The sequence below is a fragment of the Meriones unguiculatus genome, chromosome 2 (assembly GCF_030254825.1).
Source record: "Meriones unguiculatus strain TT.TT164.6M chromosome 2, Bangor_MerUng_6.1, whole genome shotgun sequence".
NCBI lineage: Eukaryota > Metazoa > Chordata > Mammalia > Rodentia > Muridae > Meriones > Meriones unguiculatus.
This window is the reverse complement of record NC_083350.1, coordinates 21838697-21857870: the sequence shown is the minus strand read 5'-3', so window position 1 is coordinate 21857870 and position 19174 is coordinate 21838697. Positions and strand designations below refer to the sequence as shown.

At 42.3% G+C, this 19174-nt stretch overlaps 1 protein-coding gene across 4 annotated transcripts in view; it reads right to left on the bottom strand.

Moving 5' to 3' along the window:
* The window catches only part of Spire1 (spire type actin nucleation factor 1), a 108792-nt gene that overhangs the window by 74350 nt on the left and 15268 nt on the right, over positions 1-19174 (bottom strand). For all 4 annotated transcript variants that reach the window (XM_021664439.2, XM_021664438.2, XM_021664440.2 and 1 more), the window contains exon 2: positions 13752-13786. In XM_021664439.2, coding sequence (XP_021520114.1) covers positions 13752-13786 — 35 coding nt within the window. The remainder of the gene's footprint in view (positions 1-13751; positions 13787-19174) is intronic.

Genomic DNA, 19174 nt, shown 5'->3' with positions numbered 1-19174 from the left:
ACATCAGAAAAAAATGAACACATTTTATAAAAGTGAGTTCATAATCTATCCAATTCTTTTGATATCCAATTTTTTTGGTAAAAAGAGGTTAAATGACGGCCTCAAAATCCACACACAGAGCCCAGGGTAAACTAAGCACCAGTGTCAGCCTCCACGCCCAGCCTCCCTTCCCCTGCATCTTCTCGTCAAAAGGGGCAGAGGTTCCTGACCGAGCTGCCGACATTCACACTCTCCTTACGGCAACACCTGCGAATCTAACATGGTTCCTGGAGAGGTCTTCACAGGGGCACTGCGCCCCGAGCATATCCCCATCGGAATCACTTATCATTTAATGACAACACAGTTGCTCCTTAGTTTGTGAGAGTGTGCAGTGGCTTATACTGAAGAAAAAAAATGTTCCCACAACTCACATATTTGAACACTTGGTCCCCAGCTGATGGCACTGTTTAGGAAGGATGTCCACCCGTTAGGAGGTGCAGCTTTGCTGAGGACGGGCTTTGTGAGCATCTAGTCTCAAACCACCTCCCATTCGAGCTCTCTCTATGCTTCCTGTGTGTGCTTGAGATATGGACTCTCAGTTCCTGCTCCTGCCACCATGCCTTCCCTGCCATTATGGATATCTGAAAAAAATATGAAATACTGTAGGTTTTTACTGCTAAGGAGTGAAACTGGAGGTGACGGGGGAGTGTGTGGCTTATTTTCTAACCATTCCATTTTTTACTGTAAAAAGTAATATAAACAAACCCTGGCACATGCCTTTGATCTCAGCACTCAGGAGGCAGAGTTCAAGGCCAGCCTGGTCTACAGATCAAGTGTTAGGCCTACCAGGGCTTGATAGTGAGAACCTGTCTCAGAAAGAAAAAAAATATTATATATATATTTGGCTAGATATATATCTCCAAAGTAAACTGGAATCATTTTCTTGGGTTAAGTACCATTAGATAAAACTGCACAGCACTCACCTTCCACACAGCCAGGCGAGCAGTAGACATTGGAAGTTGTGTAGAGGTATTATATGCCTATAATGTGAGCATGCTGGTGGAGGCAGGAAGGTCAGGAGTTTACAACCAGCTTCAGCTATCTAGGGAGTTGAAGCAAAAGTTTCATGAGACCTTTCTTCTACCTTCCCTCTCCCCACACAGTCAAGGTTGTGTCTGTGGTTTTTCAGCAACTCTGCAACTCATTTTCATTAAAGGCCTGTGTCATCCCACACACTGACATATGAATAAGAAGACAGAGGAGGCATGGTCATTGATCTCAAGCAGCTCACTCATGTGGAAGACACACATAAGAAAGTGTGACCTGGAGGGCTGGGGAGATGGCTCGGCCAGTAAAGTGCTTGCCATGAAAGCACAAGGACATGAATTTGATCCCCACAACACACATTAAAAAATATAGTATGGTGGTACACACGTCATCCTAGCATGAAGGAAGCCAAGACTGTCAGACCCTTAGGGCTCACTGTCTGGCCTGCAGAGCCAAATCATCATTGCTCAGAAGGGGAAAAGAGGAAGAGAGAAGAGAGATGGGCTTGCTTAGGGAGGTAACTGTGGAGCTATGAGGTCAGAGGCTACTGTCATCTGAGAAGCCTGTCCTTGCTATCTTCCTCATGTACCTTAGGGAGTCACATTTATCCCACGTCACCTTGGCCTATTTGCCACCTGAAGAAAATTGGGGAGAGGGCTGGAAGAGACACTGTACCAAATACACGAACCAGAACTACAATGTAGTATTGATGCACTCAACCTGCCTTACAAGGGGCCATTGTTGGAAGGACACAATGGCCAGAGCAAGAGAGTCCTTATCTATCACTGTTCCTACTCTGTAGAGTTCTAGGACAGGTGTGCAACTGCGTTTGGCAAATGTGGACAGTTTTCAAGTAAATTCAAAGAGCTTAGAAAAGGGGAAGGCCTGGAGTACCCGCCTCCTGAAGGGTACTTAATGAAAAAGGTGGACTTAAATGGAAGCTGAGAAAATGCAGCTAGTCCTTCTCTGGTTTCATGTGTCAAATAAAACAGTAATTTCCCTTTCCACTTTAGTCTTAACTCTTCAACTCTTGAAACCACTGCTATAATTTCAGTTTTATTTTGCCTTTTTCATGTCACAGACATATATTTTTCTCTTTTATCATCCTACTTCCAATTTTTAAAAACACAGCATAATATATACATAAATCAGACACAAAAGGCAAGTCACTGAGTACTAAAATTTCACTGTACAGAGCTTAGGAAGAAATCTTTCCCTACAAGGTTAAAGGAGAATATTTTAAGAAATCAACAGAGATAACTGACTTGTTGCTTGTGATAGATATTCACAGTGAAATTTCATTAGGGGAAGTCTATAGCTCAGATAAAATTCCATATATTCCAAGGATAAATACAGTTTGTTCATATTTGAATAATCTTAATATTTAAAATGATGATCAAATAACTCTCTCTCAAAAAAAAGAAACAAACAAAACAACAACAACAACAAAAAAAAAAATGGGTGACAGGACTTTCATCATTAGTGCCCTAACAACATACTGCATGCTCCTTAAGAAGTCACTGTAAGCTAAGGATGGAGCTCAGCTGGCAGTGTGCAGGAGGGTCTGGATTTAATCCAGAACACAAGCTAACCTGGGTGGTGCACACTTGAGAAGTAGAGACAGAGGATCAGAACTCCAAGATTGTCCTACTGAAGTTAAAGGTTGGCCTGGGACACAGTAGACCCTGTCTCAAAATACATAATCACTGCATATGTGAGCCATTCGGGTCGCTGCTAACTTCTTACTAGTTCCTCCTCCACTGTAAGAATAAGCAAACCCAGCAATAGCTCAGAGGTTAAGAGTATTTGTTGCCCTATCCAAAGGTCCTGAATTCAATTCCCAGCAACCATATGGTGGCTCCCAACCATCTGTAATGATATCTGGTACCCTCTTCTGGTGGACAGTCATACACGCAGACAGAACACCATACACACAATTAAAAAAAAAAAAAGAGATAAGCAAACCCTGCCCCAAGCTCCACAGCCCTGTTGCTTTCGTAATTATGTCTCTTGATGAAGGGGTGCCGGGCCTGCTTCTTTTGCCCCTTCATATAAGCTGAGTACCCCCTACTCAAACTTACAGTCACTGTTTCATTTCCCACCAGCCATCCCTCCTTTCTGGCTCAAGAGGCACTGCCATACAAGAGAAGACTGTGCTGTGAGCAGGTGACAGGTGCTGCTTTAACCCTTCAACAGACACTGAAGACTCCCCTAGACAGGAGGAGTGTAATGAGCCTGTCAGGAGCTGTCAGGAGCAAAGTTAGGAGGCATTTTTGGTGACAGTGACTGGGCAACGCCCCTAAACATTGAGAGTCTGTAAGACAGCAGAGCTGTCAAGGATAGATAAGAAGATAGTCGTAGTAATAGTAACTAAGAAGCTCTTAAGGCAGCTGATGTGTGTGCGTGCATGTGAAAGAATAATAAGTCAAAGCTATGCCCTGAAAAATGTATAAAAACTGAAGCCTGAGTCCACTCTGGTGTGTACGCCTAGAGACTGCCAATACCCAGCCAATTCCCAAACGGCTGTTTGAAAAGCCCAGACATTAACCGGTTCTGAGAGGACCACCTTATCAGACCAGCCATGGAAGGTGGCTCCCGAGCAACCACAGCTTCCTTTGCATCTGAGGCCTGGCCAGAGCAGACAAGCTCCGAGGCCTATCAAGTCATCAGAAGACACGTCTGAGGTCCGGCTGGAACTGCAAAGTTCCGGGACCTAGAAGACACCCAAAGCTGGAGGCAAAAGTGTCAGAGCCCATACCTGTGGCCAGGTTGTATTCCCCATAGGATGTATAATGAGCTAGGCAACTTTTAGATATTTGTGTGATTAAAGCAGCATTCAAAAATCATTCTGGCGTTGGCTTTTATCAATACCTTGTCACCCTCTGTGGTGTCTCGGTTAAAGTCCTCCGGCATAATTAAGCACTCATGACAAGGAGCCAGAACAGCTTTCAAATGCCAACCACTAAGTGTGACCAACCACGATGGAAAGACCAATTCTGTATATCTGTGTCTGGCTGTTCCACATTTGTTAATGACTGTTTGATCTCAATTCTCCAAAAAAAGGTTGACTGTCTCAAAGACATGTCAAGGCAAGGAGGAAAAGAGATGCTGCACAGTAACAATTTGCTGAGAATTAAAAACAAACAGCTTTGACTCCTGGTTTCTCTTGTGCTCACGGTTTTCAAAGAGCAAAGTAGATGAGCTTTTCAGAGCTTCTCAGGGCTTCCCAGAGCTTCCCAGAGGCCAAAATAGCTGAATTAATTTCCTGACACCACCTTCCAAGAAGTCTGTGATAGCTAATATTGGCTGTCTACTTGACACACCTAGGAAGAAGGCTGTCAATTGAGAAATTGCCTCTATCAGATTGGCCCGTGGGCCTGTCTGTGGAGCATTTTCTTGATTGCTAACTGATGAGGCCAGACCCAGTACAATGTGGGTGGTACCATTCCTTAGCAGTAGGGCCGGGCTGTAAAAGAAGCAGAACACAAGCCTGAGAGGATGCCAATAAGCAGCACTCCTCTGTGGTCTCTGCTCCAGGTCTTGCCTCCATGTTCTTACCAGACCTCCTCCCTAGACTTTAACCTGTAAGCAAACAAACCCTTTCCTCCCAAGTTGTCACTACAACAACAGAAAGCAACCAAGACAGTGCTTAATTAGATATGCAGGCCAAAGGACAGAGAGAAGAATGGAATCCAGTGGCCCTTGGGCCCACACTACTGCATAGTTGGGTGTGTAGGCCCTGCCCAGTCCCATCTACTAGGGACCACAAGAAGCTGGATGAGTTGGTGGGTGCAGAGACAACTGGCCTGTGCTGGTACCTGCAGGCCAAAGGCAGAAGAGTCTGAATACTTTGCATTTTTATACAACAGAACAGACTGAGTCACCAAAGGAAAGGGTATCAAATCACTGAATCATTGAAATACTTGACGGAAACCAGTAACTGTGACATTTACTTACATATTTTCTTGTACTTGCTTGGTATGATTATGTCTAATTATAAACAGTTGTTTTTGTTCATTTATACTCAGTGCATGTAGGGGTGGGGACACAAATGTAGCATAGCATGCGTGTGCAGGTCAGAGGACAATTTTATAAAGTCATTTCTGCTACGTGGGCACCAGGGCTTGATAGAACCCAAGCTACCTGCAGCTATACCTGCTGAGCCATCTCACAGACCTACAATTGTATTTTAAACTAAACCAGACATACATTGTGTATATAAGGTATCTCAAACCTAAAACTGATTTCAAGTTACTTCAGAAGCTGATCTTTTCCAAATCCTCCCCCATGCTGCTGGGTTTTACTGAAACAGTATTTTCCCCTCTAAGATCTTCTTCGGAGAAGACACAAATTCTAATGACATTTAATGGCCACAGAAGAGAAGGGCTCTTCCCTCATCCTACTTTCAGGCTGCATTTGTCTCGGTGTATGTATATCATGAAGCACCAATTACAGGTTTTTAGTAGCAATAAAACTCTATCAACCAAATTAAGTAACAATGGAGGAAAGGTTTCAATGTTAGAAAAAGAAACTTGTATTAATGATTTATTTGTACTATTTTTGAGACTTTTCTGTGAGTCTTGGCTTGTATGAAAATGAAAACTTTCAAATTCTTAAAGCAACTGAAATGAGTCAAGGAGAAAGGGACAGCCCTATAGACCCCTGGCATGTGGTAGAGGAAGTTGTTTGGATGGAGTTCCCATGGGCTCAAAGCCGGGACTGCAGATCAGCACCAACTACAGCCAGTCCCAAAGTGCTTACTCTAGACTCCCAACTTCAAGGACAATTTTCTTGTCCCTCAAGTCAGTTGGGAGAACTTTTTTTGATATAGTTTTTTAATATAATTTTAAGATTTCAGAAACATCTCAAAAGAAATGCCTTTTTCAAAGTTTCTTTTTAGCTGAAGTGCATCCCCTGGCTTCAAAAGGCCGAAACTCCAGGTGTGACTGGTTAGAGGCACCCGCGGAGTAAGAAGACACCCACTCATTTCATTGTTCCAAAAGGGACACCAACATCATTTCCAGCATTGTGTGGCTGCCTTTACTCTGAAAGTAAAAACAAGCTGGATAAAGACAGCACAGGGAAGCAGGCAATGGATGCTGTTACCTACGAGCTAGCAAAGCATGGCCAAGTGTATTAGTTACTTTTGTTGTCGTAAGAAGGGACAGACACAAACAACTGAAGGAAGGGTTTCCTCTGGCTCACAGTAGGAAGGTACAGTCCACCGTGGTAGCAAGGCATGGCAGCAGAAGCGTGAGGTGGCAGGTCACTGTGTCCACAGAAAGCAGAAAGGGACAGGTGCTGGTGCTCAGCTATTTCTCCTTTTTACCTTTTTACTCGGCCTTGGACCCTTGCCCATGAGACACTGCTGCCCACAGTAAGGTGAATCTCCCCCCTTCAGCTAAACCTCTCTAGAAACATCCTCACAGGCATATCCACAAGTGTGTCTCCCAAGAGATTAGAAATTCAACAAGGAAGGTTAACATCATAAGTTCCTATGCTTCTCTATTCTTTACTTCTCTAAACTGTCGACAAAAATAATATCAACTTTCTAAGTCTGTTATTAAAATTAATGTCTCCAACAATACCCAACACAGTAGGCCTTCCAGTAGTTTTTTTTTAATGTATGTAGGAACAAAAATAATATAGGTATTATAAACAGTATTTATGAACTCTATGTTTAAGATATAAGCATGAGGGGCTAGAGTGTGGACCCACAGTTAACAGTACATACTACTCTTGCAGAGGACCTGAATTCAAGGTCACTCACAACAGCCTGTAACTCCAGCTCCAGGGAATCCCAATGCCTCTGGCCTTCATGGGCACTGTATTCAAATACATACCCACACACTTACACATATTAAAACTAAAAATAGATCTTTTAAAAATGGAAGCCTGAATGTTTTTAAGTTTCCATCAGTGAAGCTACTGCATAGATGACAATCAGCTCTGTCAATGAGTGCCCAATTAAATCAGGTCTATCAAGATCAAGTAACGACAGAAGCTAACTTAATGTTATGTAATGGACTGACCTATTCCAGCTCAAGAACAGCAGCCCATTCCAGTTACTCAGTTAAGCCACGTCCTCTCACAGGGAAAAGGCTGAGTGCTGGGTAACTGGCAGCAGTTAATGCAAAACTGAACGGAACATGCAGAAAATGGGAATTACAAATTCAGTTACCATCTAGTAATTGTTTAAGTGTGCAACAATTTTCTTCAAGGATTACAATCCATACATACTATTTAAATAACGGTTGTAGGAAAAACTTGTAAAATGGCAGTAGTAAAAGCTGTCCCTCAACCTGGATCAGACCTGCTTCTGGACAGGCAAGTGCAAGCACAGGTCAGTCATCCATTTAAAAGTTTATAAGTTACCAGCTGGAACTGTGAGCAACTTCTAAAAAGAGAGAGTGTAGGTGTCCTTAAAGTATTAACAACAGCAACAAAAAAGCAGCTGCCAGGAGGGGGGATGTGAAGAGCTGTGGGGTCAGACTTCCAAGGATGACAGAATTTGATCAGGATGGTCAACAAAGGAATGTAATTGTGAAACACTAAAAGAAACATAATTTACAAGGGTGAATTTCACCGTGTGTAAATTATACCTTCAAAAACCAAGTGGTCACCTTGATTGTATACATACAAACACAAAACAGACTCAGCAAGTTGTATTCAGATGTGTGTGTGTGTGTGTGTGTATGTGTGTGTAACAGTAATAATAATTTAAAAAAGAGCACCAGTTCGAAGGCAGTGGAGGGGGTGTGGAAAGGGTTGGAGGGAGAGAACATAAGAGGGTTTGGGGCAAGGAAAGAAGAGGGAAATGATGTGAATTCTGTACAATTGATGTAAAATTTAGAATTTATTAAGAACTATAAAATGGGGGAAATTGAACTGTTTATTTAAAACTGTTAAATATTCATGTTGAAGCCAGACATGATGGCACATACTGAATTCGTAACACTCACTAGATGTAAAAATGTGAGTTAAAGCCCAGCATGTGCTTCACAGGGAAAACCTTGTTTTTATTTAAATGATATGAAAGATTCCCTAGAAATCTGGCCACGAGAGAAGAAAACAGCTAAACCAGCACAATAGTACGTCCTTGTGGCCCTGACACACAGAAGGCCGAGGCAAGAGTCTAGCTGCAGGTGTAAGGCCACCTTGGACTACATATAGCAAGAACCCCATCTCTAAGTAAAAAAAAAAAAAAAAAAAAAAAAAAGACAGGACAGGACAAGGCAAGAGGGATATATTTCTTTCGCAGATTCCAACGCTGGGAACAGTGAGCATGTGAAAACATTTTCCAGGTGGCTAAGACGCAGCCGCACAGTACAGCACTGGCCTATCATGTGCCAGGACCTGAAGTTAAACACCCAGTACTGAAAACAACAAAACCTTTCCAAAGACAGAGATGTGGGGAAATGCTTAGTTTTAAGAGACATCAGGTTTTCTTAAGGGAAAAGGCCTGATTGAATACCTATATGTACTCTATGGCTTTTTTATACTCAACTTCGGTTTGGTTTCTATGAATTAGGGAAAGTATTTAAAAGAGAATTACAAGGGCCAGCAAGATGGCTCTATGGTTAAAGGTATATGGCAGCAAACTTGACTGCCTGAGTTTGATCTTCCAGAAACCACAGTCAAACACTGTTGTCTGACCTCTACATGCCTGTGTGAGCACACACACAAAATAAGTAAAGAAATGTAAAACATTCAAAAGTAAAATAAATTTTAAAGAAGAAATAAGGAAACCACTGGAAGATGGAAGGGGGATATGAAGACAGAGGCGAGAATAGAAAAAAAATAATACTAAGAAGATCTGAAAAACTCATATGAAAACGTCCTATTTTATAAGCTTCCTAAACACACACACACACAGCATAGGGGAGGAGGATTAAAAGAATTACAGTACACAGGAGATTAGGAGCCTCCAAGAAGCCACAGTTTGCCAAATAAAAAGTCCAGAGCCAGTATGGAATCCCTGCCCTTGAGTTGTGAGAAAAGCATCTTAGTTAAGTTTCTATAGAACACCATGACCGAAAGCCACTTCAGGAAGAAAGAGTTTATTTCAGCTTACAGCTTACAGTTCATCATGAAAGGAAGTCAGGGAGGAACTGAAGCAGACATCATGAAGGGAAGGTTGCCTACTGCTTGCTTCTCAGGTTCACCACCAGCTACACTTCTTAGACCTCCTAGAACCACAGGCCGAGGAGAAGCACTGTCCACTGTCCACACCAGCCACTAATCAGGAAAATACACCCCCACCCCCACCACCACCACCACCACCACCGCCTACAGGAAACTTGGATGGAGACATCTCACTTTAGATTCCCTCTTCCCAGAACCTAGCTTGTGTCAAGTTGACAAAAAAACTAACTAGCTGGACATGGTGTCACACTCCTTCAGTTCCAGCACTTGGGAGGCAAAGACAGACAGATCTCTATGACTTTAGGGCCAGCCTGATCTACAGGATAGCCATGGCTACATAGAGAGATCCAGTCTCAAAAAAAAAAAAAAAAAAAAAAGCCAGTTGCAGTGGCAGAAGCCTGTAATCCCAACACTCAGGAAGGCAGAAGCAGGTGGATCTCTGTGACTTCCAGGCCAGCCTGGTCTACAAAGCAAGTCCAGGATAGTGAAGGCTACATAGAGAGGCCCTGTCTCAAAAAAACAAAATATAAAAATATAAATAAATAAAAGAAAAGAGACCCTGTCTCAAAACAACAACAACAAAACAAAAAACTAATATTGGGTAGTGTGTGTGTCCCCAAATACATAACCCCAAACAATACCTGATACTGCCATTGCTTCTACTGTCTTCCCAAACTTCACGGTAGGGAAGACACCATTGCTGAAGACATCACACACACTGATAACAGGACATAGAAAAATCAAGCTAGCATTCACCTTCAATTCCTCTCTAATGCCTAGCTCTAAGGGCACCAGAAAGTGATCTGTCAGCTGCTTCAGGGACGACATCAGCAGTTGTATTCAGCTGTGAACCCTGTAGTAATGACCAGCGGATGGCAAGATTGATATCCTCATGTGTGCAATAGTGAGTGGCATTAATGTTATTAAAGTAGCCAGCACTTTATACTAAATTTAAGGCCTTTCCCCAGGAGGAAAGCAGGTGCCCTGGTATAGAAACCTGGCCATATACTCATGGCTAGTGAGCTCGCAAGCCATACAGAGAGACTATTAGTTCACCAAATAGACATAGTGCCAAACTGCCGTTTAAATACAGATCCCCATACCATAGATTATTGCTTTCAGTCCCCATCTGAGAAGCTTCCTTGCACAGCAGACTGTGGTCAAAGTGCAGAAATACATGTCTACTGTGTACTCAGCCATAAATGAGATTACATCACACTCTCCCATTCAGTGAACACCACAGGACATGGGACAGAATGACGTTAAGAGCAGGAGGTCCTCAAGAAACAGGCTGAAAGGCTGTCTTCTGGACACAGCAGCTGTGGCTGTCTGCACAGACCTGCACAAAATTAAGCCAGTCCATATTCTAGTGTAGGCTGAGAGGACCGGCTCATAAGCTTCCTCCCCTGGTTGAGGAGTTACTGACATCCATGGCAAAATACTCTAGTATGCTTTCTACTGCTGTGATAAACACCAGAACAAAAACAAGGAAGGAAAGGGTTCATTCCATCACTTACAGTCCACCATGAAGGGAGAGCAGGGCAGGCGCTCAAGCAGGAACCTGAAGCAGGAACTAAAGCAGAGGCCGGGGGTGGGGGATGGGGGGGAGGGGTGGAGGGTGGGGGATGGGGGTGGGGGGGTAGTGCTGCTTATAGGCTTGCTCCTCATGACTTGCTCGGCCGCGCACACAACTGAGGACCACTTGCCCAGGGCTGTCACTACCACAGTAGGCTAGGTCCTCCCACATCAATCATTAATAAAAAAAATATGATGGAAGCATTTTGTCAATTTAGATTCCCTCTTCCCAGATGAACCTAGCTTGATTTAAAATGATAAAAACAAACAAACAAAACTAACCAGCAAAGGGAAAGAGTCACTTTTCTTTAAGGACAAGCCCCTGGTAGGCTGACTATGTTTCAATGGATGGCCTCACCCCCATGCACACATAGGCAGCACAAACTGTTTCAGTAGTTAATTTTTTTTTAAAGGGAATTAAGAAGGACATAAAACTTGGAGGGGGGGAGGGGATCCAAGAGAAGTTGGGGAGTAAAACTAAGAATAAAAGGATCCAAAAGAAGTTGGAAAGTGAAAATAAGAATGGATATGATCAAAATATATTGTACACATTCACGAAAACGCAAATAAACTCAAATTCATATTTAAAAATTGAACATATTTCATAACACGGTTTTTATGCGCTATAAAAACCCTATATTGCTTTGATCAGGCTCCTCCAGCTTCAAAAAAGGTCATTTTATTTTCCTCCATTAGCCTACGATGGTTGCTTCGGAATCAAGGCCTTCCTGTTCCCCTCCAAGGAAGAGCAGCATGCTATATCGAGGCATGCTTCATCTTCATTAACTCAGACATGCACAGGCCTGACACATGTACGTGTCTGACACAGCTAGCTCCATACATTCTTGGTCTGGACTTTCTGCCAGCCACAGCACAAGAGGTTCTGCCTCACACTAGGATATGGCAGTCTCCTTCCTTAAGAGACACTCAATTCAGCAAACAAGGCAGGCTCTCAGAGTACCCTTTCTCGTCCAGTGCAACCTCTCTTGCAAGGACTGGCTTTTGTATCGCCCTGCAGGGAGTCTACATTGCTGCCTCAGCACGCCAGCACTCCAGCTTCTGCCAACTCCACATCTCAGGAACAAGCAGCACTTACAGGAGCCCCCGAGCCCAACAGTGCCTGGTTTTCCAACCTTGACACTCTCTAGAAAGTAGTAATAATAATTGTCGCTAAACAGCTTTCATTGATGCAGCCTGTGAACTACTAATGTTCACAACGCTAGACATCAGAACAAAATTTAAACATACTGACAATTTAACCACTTTAACCTGCAACACATTAATATAAATAACATTTTAAGAAAGAAAAAAAACATTACTGTTTAACAAAAATATTAAGGAAACTTTTTTTTTTTTTTTTTACAACTTTCTAAACTCTAACGGCCTCAGGAATGGACAGCCAGATGTCGTGTTTGCTTTTGCAGTTAGTCTGACCGTCATCCCCTCAGATTCCGAACAATGTCAAAACCACGCTGATCTCATGGCAATGCAACACAGTCTGATGAGACTTATGACAAGCCTTGCATTTCAGCATCACAGTTCAGTTCCAAATGCAGGAGGATGCAGACTATGTCTGTGTGCTCTAATTTACCAGAGTGCCTTGGGAGCTAACGAAACAGTCCACAGATAATTCTCTCCTTATAGTTCCATGCCTGTGAGTTTAACAGAAACTATTCTAAATATTTTATAGACAAAGGTCTGTAAGGAGAGGACTCATCACTCAAAATTTCATGGCTATAAAAATACAGACCCTGAAACTACAGCAACACTTCTATCTTCTGATTCAGATTGAACCTACTCCTTAACATCCTCTGGAAAATACATCAAAAGCCTAACTAGATCTTAATCCATTTAAAAAAGTAACTTAGAAAAATTTATTTGTACTTTTAAAATTGAGTAGAAAATATAAAAATAAACAGAATTTTTCAAAGAATACATTTTTTGTTTTTTAATTATGTAACATCTTTTAGGAAGCTTGCATTTCATATCAAATGTATTAAAATGTACCAAAACCTATTATCAATATTCAGATGCATTATAAAAGTAGACACACATTTCTTAAGTATGTAGGCATTAACAAGGTTGCTAACACTCTAGTCTGTGGGCTCTGCTACTAGACAGGATAGCATACATACAGGCACCTGGCCTCTAATGTTGTTCTTGAAATCTCTGCAAGGAACACAAGCAACCACATAGAAACTCCTCAATTTCACATGAAAATCCAGAATAAAATTACCAAAATTATTTTAAAATCATTAACCAACTTTTAGAAACAAGCAAGCAAGCTAGGCGGTGGTGGTGCAAACCTTTAATCCCAGAACTTGGGAGGCAGAGGCAGGCAGATTTCTGTGAGTTCAAGGCCAGCCACTCAGAGCTATACAGAGAAATCCTGACTAAGAAAACAAAACAAAAACAAAACAAAACAAAAAAAAGAGCATGGTATGATGGTGTACGCCTTAAATCCCAGCACTCAGGGAAGCAGAGGCAGGTGAACTGCTGTGAGTTTGAGGCCAGTCTGGCCTACAAAGTGAGTCAGGACAACCAAGGCTACACAGAGAAACCCTGTCTGTGGGGTGGGGGATTAAAAAAAAAAGAAAGAACTAAGCATCTGAGCATTTCACTATTAATCTCATTGAAACAATGTCCATGTCCTAATTTTTTTTCTACTAAAGAAGCACTATGGCAGTTTTCACAGTCAAGCATGTTATTATTATGATATACCAGATTGTATTATGAAAAAGATAAACTAAACTTAAAATACTTGTTATTCAGGACCCTGAATGTTAAGTAATTTTACAAATACAGGAAAGCTATATTTAAGCCATTTCTTCTAATGTTACAGACAAGCAGCCGAGTAACTGATTTCTTTCACATTTGTTCTTCCTGAATGGAGAAGATATGCGCCTGTTCATCTCAAAACTGAGACACCCACAGCAAGAGTTCACCACTCAAGTCATGACAAAAAGCATAAGGCTGCTCTACAGAAATATTCAGATTTTTCTTACCTCTGTTTCTGTACAATGTGAATATCCCAATTTACCTGTAACAAAAATAAAAGAAATTACTTTCAAATGATTGTGGGCTTTTAAAGTCAGTGATATATAATTCAAGCAACTATAGTCAAGGCTTTATTAAACATGAAAAACCTATTACATATATTTTGCATGCACAAAGTTATTGGTTCATTCAGTTATTGGTTCATTCAGCTGGCTGCATACTTAAAATCCCCAAATCCCAGAACTCAAGGCTGAAGAAGGAAGATCACTACAAGTTCTGGGCTAGCCTAATCTACATAGCAATGCCCAGGACAACTAAGAATAATAAGACTGCCCAACTGCCCCAAAAAAGAGAAGGAAAAGAAAGAAAGAAAGAAAGAAAGAAAGAAAGAAAGAAAGAAAGAAAGAAAGAAAGAAAGAAAGAAAGAAAGAAAGAGAGAGAGAGAGAGAGAAAGAGAGAAAGAGAGAGAAAGAGAAAGAGAGAGAAAGAAAGAGAGAAAGAAAGAAAGAGAGAGAGAAAGAAAGAAAGAAAGAAAGAAAGAGAGAGAAAGAAAGAGAGAGAAAGAGAGAAAGAGAGAAAGAGAGAGAAAGAGAGAAAGAGAGAAAGAGAGAAAGAGAGAGAGAAAGAGAGAAAGAGAGAAAGAAAGAGAAAGAGAGAGAGAAAGAAAGAAAGAAAGAAAGAAAGAAAGAAAGAAAGCGAGAGGAAGGAAGGAAGGAAGGAAGGAAGGAAGGAAGGAAGGAAGGGAGGGAGGGAGGGAGGGAGGGAGGGAGGGAGGGAGGGAGGGAGGGAGGAAGGAAGGACAGAAAGAGAGAGACAGAGACAGAGACAGAGAGAGACAGAGAGAAAAGCTGGGCATGGTGGTATAGACTGTGGTTCCAGAGGCAGAGGCAGGAGGATCTCTGTGAGTTTAAGGCTAGTATGTATACATAGTGAACTCCTGGCCAGCAGGACTACACAGTGCGACAATGTCTCAAAAATACACATAGACAATGGAGAGAAAGAGACAGACAGACAGACTGACTGACTGACTGACTGACTATTGGGCTAAGGCAGAAGTATCTAGAGTGTCTGACCAGCATGAACTAGAGAGTGAGGCCTTGTGTCAAACAAAACAACAACAAAAAAAGAAAAGAAGAAAGAGACACCTAGAACTGAACAGCTGGCTATACTAATGAAAGTATTTTCCGTATTAATGAAACACAATGCTCACGAACCTGTACAACCATATATTTTGTCAATTTGGAACAAAATCTTACTTTGAAAATAAAAACAGCAACTTTAAAAGAGTCATTTATTTAACCAATAACAAGAAAGAAAAGATAAAAACTTTACAATGGGTAGTAGAAACTTTCAATTTCCCCATCTATACTTTTCTCACATGTATCTACCTGTACATGTGTGCACTCAAACAGGTGCCAGAGCACATGTGTGATGAGAAGGCCTACCATGTGGGTCCTGATGGTTGACTCAGATCATCAGGCTTGGTGGCAAGCACCTTTACTCACTAAAGCCACCTTACCGACCTCAACTACTCTTGAGCGTCATCATCATAGGTGTCTACACGGATGTCTGCACAGCCTTCCTGCCCAGTGTTTCTCTACCAGCTCCTACCTCTCCCAGCCTGCTGCATCTATACCTATTCCACAGCTGGGTCTCTCATCTGCTAAGTGCTGGAATTATGTGTATGTATATATGTATATACATACATATATATATATGAACTGCCACATCTGGCTCACATGTACTGGGAATTGAACCCAGTGCTTTGTGTAAGTACTTCCCAGGATTTACTCATCTTACTGCTCATGGTGACATCATCAAAGAAAAATATAAATAATCGTATCTGTAGGCCACCTAATTCTTAAAATGAAAAATAAAGTTGAAATCCTTCCTTAACATCTAATGATCCTAAATAATATAAAACAACAGCTGAAACTAAGATTAGAAAATAGGGACCTTGGGTCTTGTAAAATATGAAGTATACAAGCAATAAAAACTGCATGAACATATATAAAATTACCTTAACTTCTAAGGCTTTATATAGCAAGTGGAACTTGCTACATATATGACATAAATTTGTTGCTAACATAAAACTTGGTAGACTACTTACAGGAATTAAGACTCCTAAAACTGGCAATTCGTTGACCTAAAACATACTGTTACAAAGCGTTCAAAGCAGAGCACAGCGTACCTCTGCGGGAACACACACTTACTACATAGGACAGGACACCAGATGGTGCAGAGAGGAAAGCAGCACCTTTAAGAGTACATGGATCACCTTATCAATAGGAAATGTTAAAGAAAGAATCACAGAACTCTGGAACTAAGGGCTAGGAATGTAGCTCAGCTGGTCCAGTGCTTGCACAGAGCACTGGGTTCAACTCCCAGAGCAGTGTGAGCCAGACGTGATGGTTTATATCTGTAATTCCATCACGAGGGAGATGAAGATCAGAGAATAAAAATGTTAAGGTCATCCTTGGCTACAGAGTGAGTTTGAGACCAACCTAAGTTACAATAGTTCCTGACCTCCACCCCACCCCCCAGAAAGGCAAGCAAACCAATAAGTACTAGAAACCTATATTAAATTGGGTTTCCTTGTTTGATTCTTGAGACAAGGTCTGGCTGTGCAGCCCTGACTGGCCTGGAACTCACTGCGTAGATCAGGCTGGCCTCGAAATCATAGAGATCTGCTTGCCTCTCCGGTGCTGTAATTAATGGTGATGTGCCACCATGCCTGGAAAACTAGCTTTTTATTGGTGAAAATTCTGAAATCCATTGTCATGTATTACAGCATAAGCAAAGGAGTAAGCAGAGCAACGCTGGGAAGTCACGGCTTGTGCTGTGTGACAACATAAGCTAGGGAAGGAGAGGAAGCTCTAGGTGCTGATGTGGAACTAGAGGTATTACCCAACTTAAGAACTGTCCACATTGGGCTGGAGAGATGGCTCAGTGGTTAAGAGCACTGTCTGCTCTTCCAAAGATTCAACTCCCAGCACCCACATGGCAGTTCACAACTGTCCGTAACTCCAGTTCCAGGTGGTCTGACACCCTTACACCAATGCACATAAAGTAAAATTAAATGGAAAAAAGAAAGAAAGAAAGAAAAAAAAAACCTGCCCACCAACACTGGGAGAACTCCACTTAGCAAAGGTACACCTGAGCCTATCCCAGCTAATTCAGAAGAGTCAGGTACCCTCAGGAGACTGGCTGACCCTGGCTAGGACAAATACAAGAATCTGTGAACAACGCTGCACCTAAAAATAATAAAGTGCTTAAGGAATGGTTTTTGTATGAGGTTAAAAAGCACAGACTACTGAACTTAGATTCCTTCTAATCACCCCTGATGCAAAACTAAAAACACTTTTCTCCACGAATACCAAAACCTTATGTGCCACTGTGCAGCTGCGCTTGGTTACCCCACACAAACCGCTGAGCACCTCAAGAGAACATGCAGGCAACACAGCATTCCCAACTACCTACAAAGCACTGTCATCCAACTCCACACCCAGCTGCTGACCCAGGAATCGGAAATCCCAACCACACGCCACCAGAGCCTTGCACGTGACTGCACAACCCATTCACTCTGAAGATGAGTAAGGGGAAGCCACAGAAGTCAAATGACTGGCGCACACACACATGCCAACACAGCAGGAGCGCTACAGGGACAGCCAGGGCTCCCCAGCTTTGTTATATATGCTCTCTCTCTCTCTCTCTCACACACACACACACACACACACACACACACACACACACACACACGAGGACGACTGTAAATGTTGAAGAAGCACATAGCCTGAAGGTAGAATTTAAGATAGTTTCAGAAAAAAAATTAATAGGTTTTCATATAGGTCAATATTACTTCTAAATTAAGGTAGACAGCTTTCTCTGGAGTAACAAACCTTACCATACTTTCTGAATCACCAGTCATATTCTCAATAGGATGCAAATTAGCTGGCTATAAAGAACCAACGTATACCCACCAAAAAGACACAGATTTTCCAAAATTTTTAGGGAAAATGGCTCAGAATCACTCTTTAATTTTTTCCTATGTGATTCAACTTCAACTGTTGGACACATGTGACCAAGTACAAACATGTTCTTTTCATGCTAAAACTGAAAGATAACAACGGCTGTATGATAAGAACCTGTCTATCCCCTCAGCAGTCCCACAAACCCACGAACACCTGCAGAACACCGTGGGTAAACACCAGTAAGCAGAGAGCCAGCAGACGTGGCACTTGCCCTGCGGTTCTCACATTCTGGTAAACGCAGACATAAATTAACCATCATGACAACTGGCAATATGCTATTAGGGACACAAAAGGAAGAGAAAGAAAGGGAACAGAAACGACCCAATTCACGTGAGCCAGGCAAGCCCTCTTGAGGACATTTACGTCAATGTGTGTAGGGCTGACTTCAGGCTGGAGAAGCAGGATGGAGAAAGGCAGGCAAGGCGGGCAGATCAGAGCCCCAGGCCTTCAGGTGTGCTTTCCAATGCAGATGGGTACTAGGCAAGAGTCAACGATACACACCTTTAATCCCTGCACCGGAGGCAGAGGTTCAATGAGTGAGGCCAGCCTGGTCTACATAGCAAGTTCCAGGTCATCCAAGGCCATGTAGCTTCACAGTGAGATCCTGTCTCAAAAAAAACAAAGAGTGAGCTGACTGTATTTCCATGTCAGCCTTGTCCAGAGGGACACAGCACAGGCACAGGTCAGCCAGGAGGCTGCTGTCATCCTAGAGAGCAAGGGGGATGGGCAGCCAAGGCAGGGTTGTGAAAGGTAAGAGGAATCAAAAATGTTTGAAGAGGCTGGGAATATAGTTCAGAGACAGAACATGTGTTTATCGAGTGTGAGGCACTATGCACAATATCACAGCACAAGCACAGTAGCTAACTTTACACGTCTGAGGCAATAGGATTGTCCTGAATTCTAGGCCAACCTGGGCTACACAGTTAAAAATTGCAGGCCCTGCCTCCAAAAGGGGTGGGTGAGGTGGAGCTGAGATTTAAGACAGTTGTCACTTTAATAATAAAATAAAACACAATTTTGAATAATGAGCAGGCTGAAATTTAGCAATTAAAATTTTCTGCAATCTAATCATACTTGAATTTCTAAAATATCATGGCCACTGAAGACCTGGAGTTCATCCATAAACAAATATCATTATATTTTAGTTCCCTATTAGTATATCAAAAGTTATCTGGGTGTGGTGGCTCAGTCCTTTAACCCCAGCACTCAAGAGGCAAAGGCCAGTTGATCTTAGCTGGAGGCCAGCCTGGCCTACAGAGTGAGTTCCAAGTCAGCCAGGGTTACACAGGGAAACCCTGTCTCGAGAAAAACAAAACAAACAACAAGACACTAGCGTGTGCGTGTTTGTGTGTATGTGTGTGTGTACCTGTGCCTAAACATGGCACAGAGCCATGTGTGGC